The sequence below is a fragment of the Oryctolagus cuniculus genome, chromosome 9, assembly GCF_051225735.1.
Source record: "Oryctolagus cuniculus isolate XC-2025 breed Fujian yellow rabbit chromosome 9, ASM5122573v1, whole genome shotgun sequence".
Lineage (NCBI taxonomy): Eukaryota > Metazoa > Chordata > Mammalia > Lagomorpha > Leporidae > Oryctolagus > Oryctolagus cuniculus.
In genome coordinates this window covers 65,629,880-65,643,728 of record NC_142875.1, presented here as the reverse complement: position 1 = coordinate 65,643,728, position 13,849 = coordinate 65,629,880, and the positions used below count along the sequence as shown (strand labels likewise).

General features: G+C 47.3%; 1 protein-coding gene across 5 annotated transcripts in view; it reads right to left on the bottom strand.

The window, feature by feature from the left end:
* LRCH1 (leucine rich repeats and calponin homology domain containing 1) overlaps positions 1 to 6,615 on the bottom strand; it is a 212,435-nt gene extending 205,820 nt beyond the window's left edge. For 2 of the 5 annotated variants that reach the window (XR_016213262.1, XM_070048800.2), the window contains exon 1: positions 6,054 to 6,613. Coding sequence is in view for 4 of the 5 variants with exons in the window: in XM_070048800.2 (XP_069904901.1) it covers positions 6,054 to 6,369 (316 nt within the window). In the remaining variant the exon portion in view is untranslated. Of the gene's footprint in view, positions 1 to 6,053 lie in introns of all 5 variants that reach the window. The other 3 variants (XM_070048799.2, XM_051832281.3, XM_051832282.3) reach the window with 3 other exon arrangements.
* Between the last annotated feature and the right edge of the window lie 7,234 nt (positions 6,616 to 13,849).

Here is a 13,849-nt window from a genome sequence, read left to right as displayed (position 1 = left end):
CCTGTCAATGCACCTGGGAGGGCAGCAGATGCTGGCCCAAGTGCTTGGGCCCCTGCCATCCATCTAAGAGACCTGGAAGGAGTCCCTGGCTCTTGGCTTCAACCAGGCCCAGACCTGGCTGTTATGGCCATTTGAGGGAGTAAACTACAGGATGGAATATCTCTTTATCTTTCTCTCTGTCTTTCCCTCTTTCTCTGTCACTCTGCATTTCAAATAAAACAAATAATTTTTTCTTAAAAAAAAAACTAAGTAAATACATGAAGAAATCTCTGTAAAAGCTCATGCAATACAACACCTGGGGGGAGATAATCATGGGGAGATATTCAGGGTAAGTAAACACTTCTCCACTTCAATATAAAGTCTTAAGCTATATGGAGCAGAGTAGAAATACACCCAAAAGAGTTTGAAAATCACGTATTTATTCAAGCAGTGATGAAGCCAAGTAAGAACACAGAACAAGGCTACAGTCATGGGCCAGAAGGATAGCAAAGCATAAGGAGATTTATTTCTGAATTGATCAACATCAACATGGATTTCGAAATCTATCCTTTAAGTGTGTACACCAAAGAATCCCCAAAATCATGATATGAAAAAATACAGTAGCTCAAAAAAAATAAGCAAAGTAAATAAAAATATGGTAAATGGCAGGGCATATCAAATATTGGCATGGTATCACAGTAACCCAAAGTCAATATGATGCTACAGGGACTGTCAAACTCGCCAGTAGGATCAGTACCATGACAAAGGTCAAACCAGACACTGTTCTTTTATAAACTGGCACACACAGAAAATGCCCAGAAGCTCCTTGGCCGATGACTGCAAGCTCTCATTCTGGAAGCATGTTGGGTATACTCTCGGCTTTTCAATAAAGCAATGAGACTAGCACTGACACTTGTAGAGATTGTGCGGTAACACAGGTGCATGGAACACATCTGGATATGATCCAGAACCACCACATCTGTATGTATGTTGAGCCCTCATTATTCTGAAGGCTTTTAATATCAGAAGCCCTCTATCTATCAAGAATTTGATCAACTACAGAAAAATAATAATAGGAAAAGGAAATAACTTACAGTTTATCGATGGAGAATTTAGAAAATATGTGTGTGTGTGTGTGCGCGCCATTTATATGATAGGGACTACCACAAAAAGTGGGTTGCTTATTTGTTAGCTATATTACTAACTAACAAATGTAATGCAGTAGCAAAAAACAATTCACCACTAGAAATACCCATAAAAGAACCTAAGTTTTAAGAACACATATGACGTTAAATATTTCATTGTATGGACAATGAAAAGCCCTTTGTGGCCAAAATTATGGAATTTTGGATTATGATTCCAATCACTAAAGAATGTTAAAGTCCCCAGCGCTCTGGGACTACAGAATGGGAGTGGGGTGGGAGAAGACAGCCTTCAGCAGACAGCGCTGCTCACCGGTCTCAGAGAGGAGTCTCTGCATCTGGACAGACATCTGAGAGCCGATGCAGACAGACCGGGGTGTTGGTGACACAGGCTGACAAACGCCAGGCCTCCCCAGAGGCCTGTGTTCTGCTGCAGGAGAGGGTGAGAGCAGGTGAGAAGTCAGGACCTCGCCTCCTCTGTGTTCAGAATCTCAGCCTGTCAAGTTCTCACTCCTCTTCCTGGAACCACCTTTCAACCACAGAATGTTCACTGCCCTTCTACCCAGACCCAGCCTACACAACCTGTTGCGAATCCTACCGGGATCAGCTGTCAACATTTTCCCTCACCATCATGAAAATGACCTTGTCCTCTGAATGCTACACACCACATCTAGCAATGCTAGACTTGTATCTGGCAACTCACCTTGACCTGCCCCATGGCTCCAGCAGCTTCCTGGAACCGATACTTAGCTATTCTTGAATTCCTGTCTCATTTGATCCTTTGTATCCCATCCCCTACAGAAATCCTCTCTCAAATATAAAGAAACACATGTTTTCTGAGCGCTTTTAAATCTCATCTCTATATTCCTGCCTTTTCCCATAGTCCTTCCTGCTTAACAGTCACCTCAAAATCATGACAACAGCTCAGCCCAATCCTCCCTGTGGAGACGGATTCCAACGTGTGTTGTGCACACCAAGTCTGAGGGCCTCCTTTTTATTTTCTAGAAACTGCTGCATTTGGCTTGAGACACTTTCTTTTCTTACTCCTCTTTTCAATTCCTTTTCAGTCATACCAACACCCTTTTCAACTTATTCATCCAAAATGATACTACTTAATAAGCCAGCACTGGGCAAACAGTTGGCTTTGCTGATGTATTTGTGTACTTCTTTGTATTGAGCCCAATTCCATGCTTTGGTTGATATTTATCTCTAATCACCGTTTTGTGCTCTTGTTGTTCCCCAGCTCAATTCAATACAAAGCAGCTTGTGTCTTTCTAAAACAAAGATATCCTATCTATCCCCCAATTTTTCCTACTCGTTCTGTAGAATCAGTTTCTTAACTTATCTCCCTGTGTCCGCTCCAGTCAAGGCCTAAGAAGGGATATGGGGATTCTCTTTTAGTCACTGCTGTATCCTTGCTCACCAGATACAATGCGTGCCACGCGGCCGAGCTCAGTAGATCCCTCGTGGAATGAATGTGGGTTGGAGGAATGAATGTCCAGAATGCTGCCCAACTCCGTCCTCTCTACCCCTTCCCTCTGCTTCACAGGAACATGAATGCCAGAGAGGGCTCAGGCTTCCAATCACATAAGTGTACCGCAGCCTTGAGCACATTAACAGACTTCTCCCCACCTGTAAGTGACAAGATGACCTGACTTCTACTGACGGTGAGATTACGTCGACCAAGTACTCGGCACACAGCGGAGTCTACACAATGGTGCACTGGTTCTGTTGCTTTCAATGGCAGTGTTTCTTTCCCCTTCTCATCTGCTCCAAAGACAAGAAGCTGACAACAAAAGCACTGGACTCGCCTACAAGTAAAAAAAACGGCCTCAAAGTGAGAGCCTGAGTTTTTCTGATGACTAAAGTATAGGCACTTTAGTGACAGAGCTTAGGCCTCTACTGAGTGGGGCTCAGGGCCTCCATATTTCTATGCATACGTCTTGGTTATCCACTCTTCTCGGATAGGATATGTTGTCCAATAGTGCAGAAGAGTTATTTTTTAATGATTTTTTTTTCAAATTTTACTTATTTGTTTGAAAGGCAGAGTTGCAAGGAGAGGAGAAAAGAGAGAAAACAATCTTCCACCACTGTTTTCTTTTTGTTTTGTTTTGTTGACAGGCAGAGTTATAGGCAGTGAGAGAGAGAGACAAAGGTCCTCTTTCTACTGGTTCACTCCCCAAATGGCCGCTACAGCCGGCACTGCGCTGATCTGAAGCCAGGAGCCAGGTGCTTCCTCCTGATCTTCCATGCGGTTGTAGGGCCCAAGTACTTGGGACATCCTCCACTGCCATCCCGGCCCACAGCAGAGAGCTGGACTGGAAGAGGAGCAACAGGGACTAGAACTCAGCACCCATATGGGATGCTGGTGCCGCAGGCGGAGGATTAACCAAGTGAGCCACAGCGCCAGCCCCCACTGGTTCACTCCCTAAATGGTCACAATGGCCAGGGCTGGGCCAAAGCCAGGAGTCTGGAGCTCCATCTGGGTCTCCCACATAGGTGACGGGGGCCCAAGCACTTGGACCATCTTCCGCTGCTTTCCCAGCCACATTAGCAGGGAGCTGAACTGGAAGCGGAGCAGCCAGGCCTGAAATCAGCTCCAGTATTGGATGCTGACATCACAGGCAGCATTTTGACCTGCTGTGCCACAAGGCACAAACTAAAAGGCCTGTCTTATAGAATTTAACAGGGAGGAAAAGCTGGCAATGTCACACCTTGTCTTTTAAGATTTATGAAAAGCTCCTTAGGGATCTTCATATGACATTCTGATTTTAAGATATTCTGCAAACTAAATAGGCGCCACTATTTTTATTTATATGTTTTATATATATATAATCTATATTTTACTACTCATATTTGCAACTCTACTAGAACTCTTTCTGTGCAGGAAATGTCAACAGTGTGCACACTGGAGGCAATTTCAACTCTTGTTTTATTTTCCCTTTTGTTCTTCCAAATGTTCAGTTAAGTCTTTAGAACAAAGAGAAGAATACATGTGGCTTACAATCAGCTTTTGATCTGAGACAAAGATGTTTTGAAAAAAGTAAATCTTCAGCACCTTTGGGTATTCATATTTCATGTAAAATAACAGGCTACACTACTTTTTTTCTCTTTATTGGATTGACTTAAATGTCTACAAACTTGGGTGACATCCCTCTGCCTCTCCCTTCCCCGAATGAAGGATTAACACTAAGCCTCTGAATTTTTAACTAGAATTCTCAGAATATTAAATATGTGCAACTGAAGCTTCTAATTGAAAACTCAGAAAACCCACAGCCTAAGTTGGCAATCAGCAAGCAGAGAGGAGAACAGGCTGTCTTACCACCCATGGTGAGATCTTCATTGAAAGATAATGGTCCCCCTTTTGAGACGACTGCTTTTCTTAAGTGCCAAACACAGCAGACACAGGAGGTTCACCCAACTTTGAAAGAAGCCTCAGCATACTCAAGGTAGGAGAAGAACCTGGAGCCCCTCCACGGGGCTGTGCAAACCCCTATTATGATTGTGGTGTCATGTGCACTCAATGGCGGAAGCCAAGTGGAATTTAGCCTTATTTAAGGTTAATCATTCAGGCAATTCTCGAAATAAGTGACACTTGAGAAGATGTAGCTCCAGAGATTCTATCAAAAGAGACTCCCGGGCTGCTGGGAACTCCACTCTGGAAACTCCCTCTTTCTGGGCCATTCTTGTCTATCCCTGAGTCCTAATGACAAAGTTGAATGACCCCGGAGGGCCAGTGCTCTCTGCCTCCAGTGAACTCAGAACCCTGTCTCAGTATTCATTAGGGTTCCGAATAAATGTTTATTGAATTAAAAGAAAGGAAAGGGTGCTGGCAAACTGCCTTCCAAAAACCCAACTGCCGGCACCCTGGCCTCACTGCCTTCTCCCTTTCAAATGGAAACTGGGAGATCTTAAACTGCTAAGGATCCCAGGGAACCGACTCCGGGTCTGCGATGACAGTGACTCACAGAGGGGCACCCACCGCCTTGGGAAATGTTGGGTGCTTGCCAGGAGGCAACCACACCCAGCTCCCAGTCCAGGGAGCTGAACCAGACGGCACAGTCAGAAACCAACAAGTCAGTTCTGCCCAGATCCCAAGGCCCCGGCCCCAGCCCCAGCCCACCACCCGCCTTCCTGTTTATGGATCCCGCTCCTACAACCAACCCTAGCCACCAAAGAGAAAGCAGACGTCTCAGAAATATGTCAACACATGACATAACTTGAAAAACGCTGGCTGCCTATTGGCGCGAGTTACAACTTGCCGGGCTCACGCAGGAAAACCGGCTCGCTTTAATTACTTTTCTTTTAATAGGCTACGCTTTGCCTCCCAGGGCCCCCGCAGAGCTCGAGTTACTGGGCACCGGGCAGCCTCCCTCCGAGGAACCACACCGTGTGGGCGGTGAACTAAAGGCACGGCAAGAAGGAACCGATCGCCTCCGAAGCGGCGGCCGAGGCGGATGCAGACCGGCGCCTGGGCACCTCCTCGAAGCCGGCACCCGGTGGCACCCAAGGGGGGACCCCGCGGCGCGGCGCCGATGCCCTCGGGTCGTCCGGGGCGCGCCACCTTTGTCTGGTTTCCCCATCCGGACCCCAGCGAAGCCAACCTGCAAAGGGGGTTTGACCCGGTTGCAGGCGCGAACGCGGCCGCCTGCAACCTCCCACTTTCACGGGGCGCACAGCGACCGCCTGGAAGTCCCAGCCCCGCGCGGCCACTTCCCTCTGCGCCGCCGCGGGGTGGGGAGCAGGGGACCCGCGCGCTTGCCGGCGCACCCCGATCTTCCCGAGCCCGCTTCTCCCGCGCCCACTCGGGAGAGCTTCTGCGAGCGGACCCCCGGCGAGGCCAGATCTGACTGGTCACCGCGTCCGGGCAGGCGCGACAGCCAGCCGCACCGACATCCACACCCACCGCCTGCCCCCGGGGCCCTCGCTCACCTGCCTGCACCGTGTCCGAGAGGTCGTGGCCGGGGGCCGCGGTCCTGGGAAATTCCTTCAGTTTCCTGGCACTGAGGTTCAAGCCCCCGGAGTGGACCGCCTCCTCCAGCGCGCGCTCCAGACCCCGGTTCAAGGGCAGGTTGAAGCCCCCGCTGCCGCCGCCGCCGCCGCCGCCGCCAGTCCCGCCGCCAGCCCCGGTGCTCCCGTGGTGGTGGTGGTGATGGTGGTGGTGGTGGTGAGGGTGATGATGAGGGTGCAGGCTAGCCGCCGAGAGGGCAGGGACGAAAGGTTGGGGTTCGCTTGCCGGCGTCGCCATCTTCGCCCGCGCCCCCCCACCCCGCCCCGCCGCTCCTGCGGGGGGGGTCGCAGCTTTTCCCCTCGGCAGCCGCTGCCGAGTCCCTAGGGTGCTCCACGGAGAGACGCCGGCAGCAGGCGAGCAGGCTGCGGGCAGGCGCGCGGCTGGGGGCGGACGGGAGGCGGCCGCGGCGGCTCAGTCTTGAAGGTTTCCTGTCCCCGGGCAGCCGCGGAGTGCTGCGGCGGCGGCGGCAGCGCGCATGTGTCTCCTCCTCCTCCTCCTCCCCTGCGCCCTCCTCCGCCGCCTGCTCCCTCCGCCTCCTTCCCCGCGCGCGGCCCGCGCTGCCCCGAGCCTTCCTGCACGCACGGCTCGCGGTCGGGGTCCGTGGGAGCTGCACGTGTGCTCGGGGGAGGCTTACAGTTAGGGGCCCATCAGGTTTGGGGGGGACACCAGATTCTTTAGTTGAGGGGGGAGGTAATTAGTGGATGCGGTCGCGGCGAGGGGGAAGAATCCTCTCTGAACCCCAGTTCCCCGGGTTTTGTAGATTAGGTACAGCTCAACGGGCACCCCCGGCGTTGAGGCTCGTCTGATTTGGCTACACTGCTTAGGAGTGTATAGCTGTTGCGTTAATCCAGCAACCCGTGGGCGGAAAAATTGCTCCTCTCGGTGTACAGAGCAAGTTAAGGAACTTCGCTGGGGCAGAGGGGCAGCTGGATTCGAACTGGTAGCCCTGGGACTTCGGTTCGCGCCCTCTTATTGAGCATATGCCCGCGGCCCCGCTCCGGCGCCAACAACGAAATGCTTGGTGCCGAGTGACAGGAGAGAGTTGCGGTATAGACGCGGGACCTTGAGCATGCAGGTCGTTTGCAGGGTGGACAGGACACTGTGTCGTTCGCGGGAACCGGAGCCCCGGGATTGGCGGGGCCCCGAGAAATCAGAACGCCTCGCCTCCTCCGTGCGCCCTGCGGCGCACCGGAACTCGCGTTCTGCCTTCCGACACCCGGCGGAGAGCACCCAGGCCGAGGCTGGCACTTCTGTCGGTGATTTGGCTTGGGGAAATGAGGCTGGGGGCGGTCAAGCACACAAACTGGAGCGGGGGAGCGGGTCTACAAGCTGTGGTGCCGAAGCGTGGCTGGAGCAACAGGCCGGAACGTATGACTGCATGGACCCGGCGCTTCAGTGTGGCAGGAGCTACGTCCCCTGCAAGGACTACGCATAGTCGCCCTTAAATCCTACGGGATTCTTGGCAGCGAGCAAAACATTTTCATTGCTGGGAGGAGACCAGCGCCACCTGCCGGTATTTCCCCCCGCCCCCGAAACCTCCTCTCTCACGCCAAGGACACAAATCAGACTTCAAAACTAGTAATAATAATATATGAGAGTACTTTTACACGACGTGAAAATTAACCTACCTCCTCCTCTCCTTAAAAAGCCAAGTGAACAACATAGATAAGCACAGAAAAAAACTGCAGTTCAAAATCTTCGCGGAAACCAGAGGGATGTGATGAGTGTCCAGGATGTGGGTGGAGCCACCTTCCCACTGCCTGCAAACTTAGTCCAAGAATTGTGGTATCACACACAGCAAAGGTTTTTTGTTTTTTTTTTTTTAAAGACTACCAATTATCTGAGTAGAGAAAATGATGAGAATATGAGTTCACGATGGGTCCTTATGATAGACTGACCTAGTACTGCAGTTTGTTTCCCATTCTACAGATTACTAAAGTGTAAAATCCTTGAGGCAGACCCAGTGCCCATTTTTTCAACTCCCCCCCCACCCCCATAACCCGGAGCCCAGGGAAGTACTCTGTGCGCAGTGAGTGTTGGTGATTAAGCATTGCACGTTAGTTAGGCCATGTGTTCAGCAAGTTACTGCTTGTTGGAAGTTTCCGATCATTTCCCTGAACGAAGAAGTTTTTCCTTAGGATGCAGGAGAGCACTTGACCCTGAAAGCGGATCTGCCTTCTCTCTAAATGCTTAGGAAACTTGACGAGCCATTTCCCCGGCTGTCTTGCTTCTCCACTACTTCTTTGGTAAGATGGACATTTCTGGTTGGTTTAATACCCTGTTTACTTCCGAAAGCAGGCCCGAAGTGGAGTTCTGACCAAACCACGGGGCGTCCTGACTGTGCAAGCCCTGCGACGTGACTGTGTCTGTGTCTGATTCCCTCTTTTTACCTCCGGGAGCTATTCAGTGTATTTGTAATACATTCTGCTTGTTGCTGAGTCCATTTCATTTGATTTCCTGTGAATGCGTCCCAGAGCCCTAATTAACATATTGACCCCATCTTCGTCTTTACTCTCCTTATTTTCCCCATAGCCCTATTTTTAGACAGTCTGATAATCTTTTACAAAGCATTTGGATGAGGGCGCCAGATACTTTTTCATGTTCTTTTATAGCTGTCAATCATTTATGAATTGGCATACTGAAATTATTCAGAAAGGGAGGAAAGTAGAGATATTTTCAGCTCAAAAGGATGACTGGCAGGAGAAAAAAGTGATCAATTTCTTCAACAAATAGTACCAAAAAAATCCTCATTTTTAAAAATTCTTCTTGTTCTAAGAAAAGACACCAGCGTATAAATCCAACCACACTGAAGACCCAGCTTTTACGCTTGCTTGAAATGAGAAATGGAGATGTGGACAGACTTCTAAGAACTAAACTTACCAAGAATGAGAGACAAATTTGGAGATACTCATTCGGCTATGCCTCCTCTGAAAATCACCAAGAATTCTCCCAGGGTGGGACCCCCAGATCATTGGCTGAGGGCTGGGTGTGGTCAGCTGTGTCTCTTCTTCCTGGTCCTGGCTGTCCTCTGCAGTCAATGCCAAGAGGGCAAGAGGAGGCTGGCACAAGGAACCGTCATCCACGGTTCTCAACTGAAAATTTAGACAAAACCACATGGAGACGGTGGTCGAACAGGAGCAGACATTGGAGCCCCAAGGCAGGCAGAGCCAGGATATCGTGCAATCTCTCTGCCTCTGTATTCTCTAAGTGCTCTGCTTTGGTTTCCTCTTTCCTAAAAAGGAGCAAGAGTCTTCCATGATGCACACCGCCCTTTGCTGGCTCAGCCCCCACATGCTCTCAGAGCTCAAGCATTCTCTTTGTACTGTATCTGTAAATATTTATCGGTAAATATTTATCTGAGAAGGATCAGAGCATATTGTATTCATTAGCCTCCTAGGACATAAAGGGCAGGGATCAAGACGTTATTTTTTCTAACCCACTGCCTGGATGATTCAATAAATAATATTGTCTGACAGAGGCATTTTTATGTTGTAATACAGCTAATACCACCAACATGAGGTTCTCACAGAAGACAAACAATACTATCTGGGACATGTTTCAGATTTTTCTAGTGTTTCAAAACACTAAAACTGTAAACTGGTTAGGGACAAAGTGACTGACAAAATGAGAAGAATTAGGTCATATCCTGATTCTTCAGAAATTTGAATGCATTCAGTCGCAAGAATTGTACGTAATTGTGAGACTGCACTTGCCTATTTTTTTCTAGTAGAAAAAATTAACAAGACAATGACAACATGGCTTGAACATTCCTAATCTGAAAATACTACATCCAAAATGCTCCAAAAGCCAAAACTTTTTGAGCACTGACATGATGCCACAAATGGAATATTCCACAGCTAACCTGACGGGTTGGATCGCAATCAACGCACAGGCACACTTAAAAAATCATATAAAATTATCTGCAGGCCATCTGTGTCATGTGCATATGAGGCCTTAATGAATTTTGTGTTTAGACTCAAGTCTCATCCACAAGGCATCTCACTATGCATATGCAAATATTCTCAAAAAAAATCTGAAACACTTTGGTGCTGAAGCATTTTGGGTAAGGGACATTTAATCTGTAATAAATTGTAATGGAGAAACCATTTTAAGAGTTTATTTGCATTTTTTAATGTATTTGAAAGGCAGAGCAATTGAGAGAGAGAAAAAAGTTGTCCAAACGTGGTTCACTCATTAAATGCCTGTAACAGCTGGAGCTAGACTAAACCAAAGCCAGGAGCCAGGAACACCATCAGTATCTCCCAGGTGGATGTCAGACACAGTGAGCATTAGCAGGAAACTTGAAGTAGAATTGGAGCCGGGACTTCCATGTAGGGTGAGGGAATCTCAAGTGGTAGCTTAATCCCAGTGCCACAACACCCACCACAATACCATTTTTTGGAAAAAAAATAAAAATAGGTTACTTGAGTCATTTAACAAGTATTTTTTTTTAATGTTATTTATCTTTGAAATTAAAAAACCGAAGGCCTACTTGCTTAGACCCTTGATTTTCTTAAAAGGGAGGTAGTCATACATAGCTCCAGTCACCAGCCTTCAAGCATTTTCTGAAGCTGGGTTTAGACTTCAGACTATGTTTAGGCACTAGCTCTAATTTAACATAATGTTTACCTATCTTTGTGAGAGTGATGGTTTATCTGTGTCTTCACTTCCCCCTCCTTTCTAGTGTCTAAGCATTCTCACTCCAGAAATTTTTATAGATCTGGAAAGATGTTGCCTTTCTCTATATGTTTAAATATGCCACAGCTGACCACTGTCTAGATCCATCTTTTCTACCCTCTCTGTCCCAAACTCCCAAACAGAAAACTTCAACCCTCCCAGAGGCTCATCACTGCTCAAGGAGCAGAGGCCGCAATCATTGCCCCGGGCCCAGCGCTGCCTTCCCTCTCTCCTTGTTGCCTTTCAGACTAAATTAGGGTTCTGGCTCCTAGTCTGGGGAGACTTCACTTAAGTCCTTTCTAAGGCAGCTCCCACCACGTAAACAAACTACAAAATCTGGACCATCACGATACAATTCTCTAGGAAACTGTCTTCCGGAACCATTCTCTACATGACAGTAGAGGAGCGATTGATACACAATGAAAGAATTACTGATGTTTTAGACTTTGTTCTGCTTTCCTAAATATATTTGCTGTTAGGATGAAATGACAATTTTGTGTGATATGAAAATCAATATATATGTAAATTCTTATGAGATATTAGAGCCAGTTGTGTGGCAGAACAGCAACAAGCTGGCCTTGTACTTATGAGGGCTATCGCATTTTGAAAGAAACTGTGAGTAAGGTATGGCTTAGAGCTCTCAGGACAAGAAGCTGATTATTACCAAAAGAATGTCTTCTGGAATAAGCCGTCCAGGAAGATGCATAGAGTGAGGCCTGCTCTCGGGGTGCCTCGGCAGGTTCTTACAGAGGCGACCTGGTGAAGTCCTTGGAAAATGAGAATTAGAGGGCACCAGCTAACAGGACTTTAACTGTCAGTGAAGTAGATTTTTAGGTAACTCACTTGTTAGAGATGGAAATATAAGTACCTGATAATAGGTAATAGCTTTATTATGACTGGCTCACCTAAACTTTTCACCTATTCATCATGTTATACATATTATACATGTATCATAGATAGTATATGGGCATGTTGTCTTATTGGTTCATAATACAATGAGTTACTGACTTATTAGGGGAACCAATGATTTGTTTATACATCAGCAGTTTAACTCGCGTGGATAAATTGAAGCAGCCTTATCCAGTGTGGGTTCTTTTGAGTCTTGGTTCTTTAGGCTGCTGGTAGGCTCTGTGCATAAAGAATGTTATTACCAAATAAATCTGGGGGACAGAAAGTTAATAAAAACATTTGGGAGTTGTTTTACTACGGGACCTCTCTGGGGCCTTGATGTGCTAATGTACATTGTGAATATGCAGGAAAGAAAAATGATTCACAAGCAGTTTGCTCATATATATTTCACCAAAAAAATCTCTTCGTGCAAGACTGCTATCCATGGGTCACTTGTTGAGAAACTCTAGACTGTAGTAATTTCTCCATAATTTCTGTCACTGACATTATAAGTATCTATATGAGTATAATTTTATCTGATGTTATAGATGTTACATAAATCTGAGTCTCTGAGACAATGTTAAAATGTTATCTAATATAACCATAGATGTGAATCTATAGTATAATATAGGGATTATTTAATATACCACAATTTGACATATCCAAATATACCTCCAAATCATTTTTCAAAATGATGGCAAGTGCCACCATCGTCCCACCCCTCAGCAAATGGCACTCTAGGCCTATGCCTTATCAAGTTGATTTTAAAAGAACAAAAAAAATCTTCCTATTTTGACCGAAGGTAGTGTGCCTCTAACTAAAGCAGTAATTTATAGTTCCCCAAAGGCGGTTTTTAAGGCTCTTGGTGTCATTACAGGGATATGTTCCAAGCCCGAGGGTGTCATTAGTGCCCAGGCAGATGTAGAGTGGCTCCCGGAGCAGCTCTTCCCCCAGATGTAGTAGGAAATGTGCTGTGGCTATGATAACATTAAGCTTCCCATCCCCAGATGCTGTCACTGCTCATCTACCCAGGCTTTAAACATTAGATGTCAAGAACGTCAAGTTACTTCTCCAATCCTTTCAGTGCATCAGTAAAGAGGGGTTTGTATGGGCAGATATTTGGTGCAGTGGTTAAGATGCACTTAGGATACCAGAGTGCCTGGGTTTCAATCTTGGCTACACCTTCCTGACTGGGTTTGGATCCTGACTCCAGCTTCCTGCTAATGCACACCCTGAGAGACAGCAGGTGATGGCTCAAATACGTGGGTCCCTACTACCAATGAGCAAGAACCAAATAGAGTTCTGTACTCCTGGATTCAGCCTAGTCCAGCACAGCTATTGAGGGAATTTGGAAAATCAGACAGCCAGTAGGAGATCATCTCTTTCCCCCCACCAACCCCTGTCGATGTTTAAGGTTGCTTGATACTTAAAGTGGAAAAATAGACAGTTTTCTGGGTCCTATGTGTGGCGTAGCAGATGAAGCCACCACCTGCAGTGCTGGCATCCATGTGAGCAAATGTTCATGTCCTGGCTGCTCCACTTCCGATCCAGCTCCCTGCTAAAGTGCCTAGGAAAGCAGAGGAGGATGGCCTAAGTGTTTATGCCCCTGCCATCCACGGGGGAGACCTGGAAGAAGCTCCTGGCTCCTGGCTTTCGCCTGGCTCATCTCTAGCTGTTGCAGCCACTTTGGAGACTAAACCAGCAGATGGAAGATCTTTCTATGTCTCTTCCCCCAATCTCTGTAACTCTGACTTATAAATAAATAATCCTTAAAAAAAAAAAAGAAATAAAAATAAGGCTTCAAATAAGAGGGCAGTTGTACTTGAATTCCCCTCTGCAGACAGGGCCATGCCAGAGCAATTGGCTGTAGCCAGTCTGTTCCTCAGCTGGGGAGGCCTCAGGAGTCCTGTCCAGCTTCTCCATTCTATACATTGGGAAACTGAAATGAATGCACAAAGGTAAATGGCCCAATGTCACACAGCCGGCCGGTGTAGGTCAACCAGAACTCAGGTCTCTGGTTCCTATGCAGTTTTTCCTCCTATTTGCTCATGGAAATAGAAGTCCTCCGCTATGTCACTCCCCACCACATCTGGGAGATGTGCTTGTGTCCGTCCATCAGTGTGGTTCATTTGCTTTCTGCTTTATTAAAGGG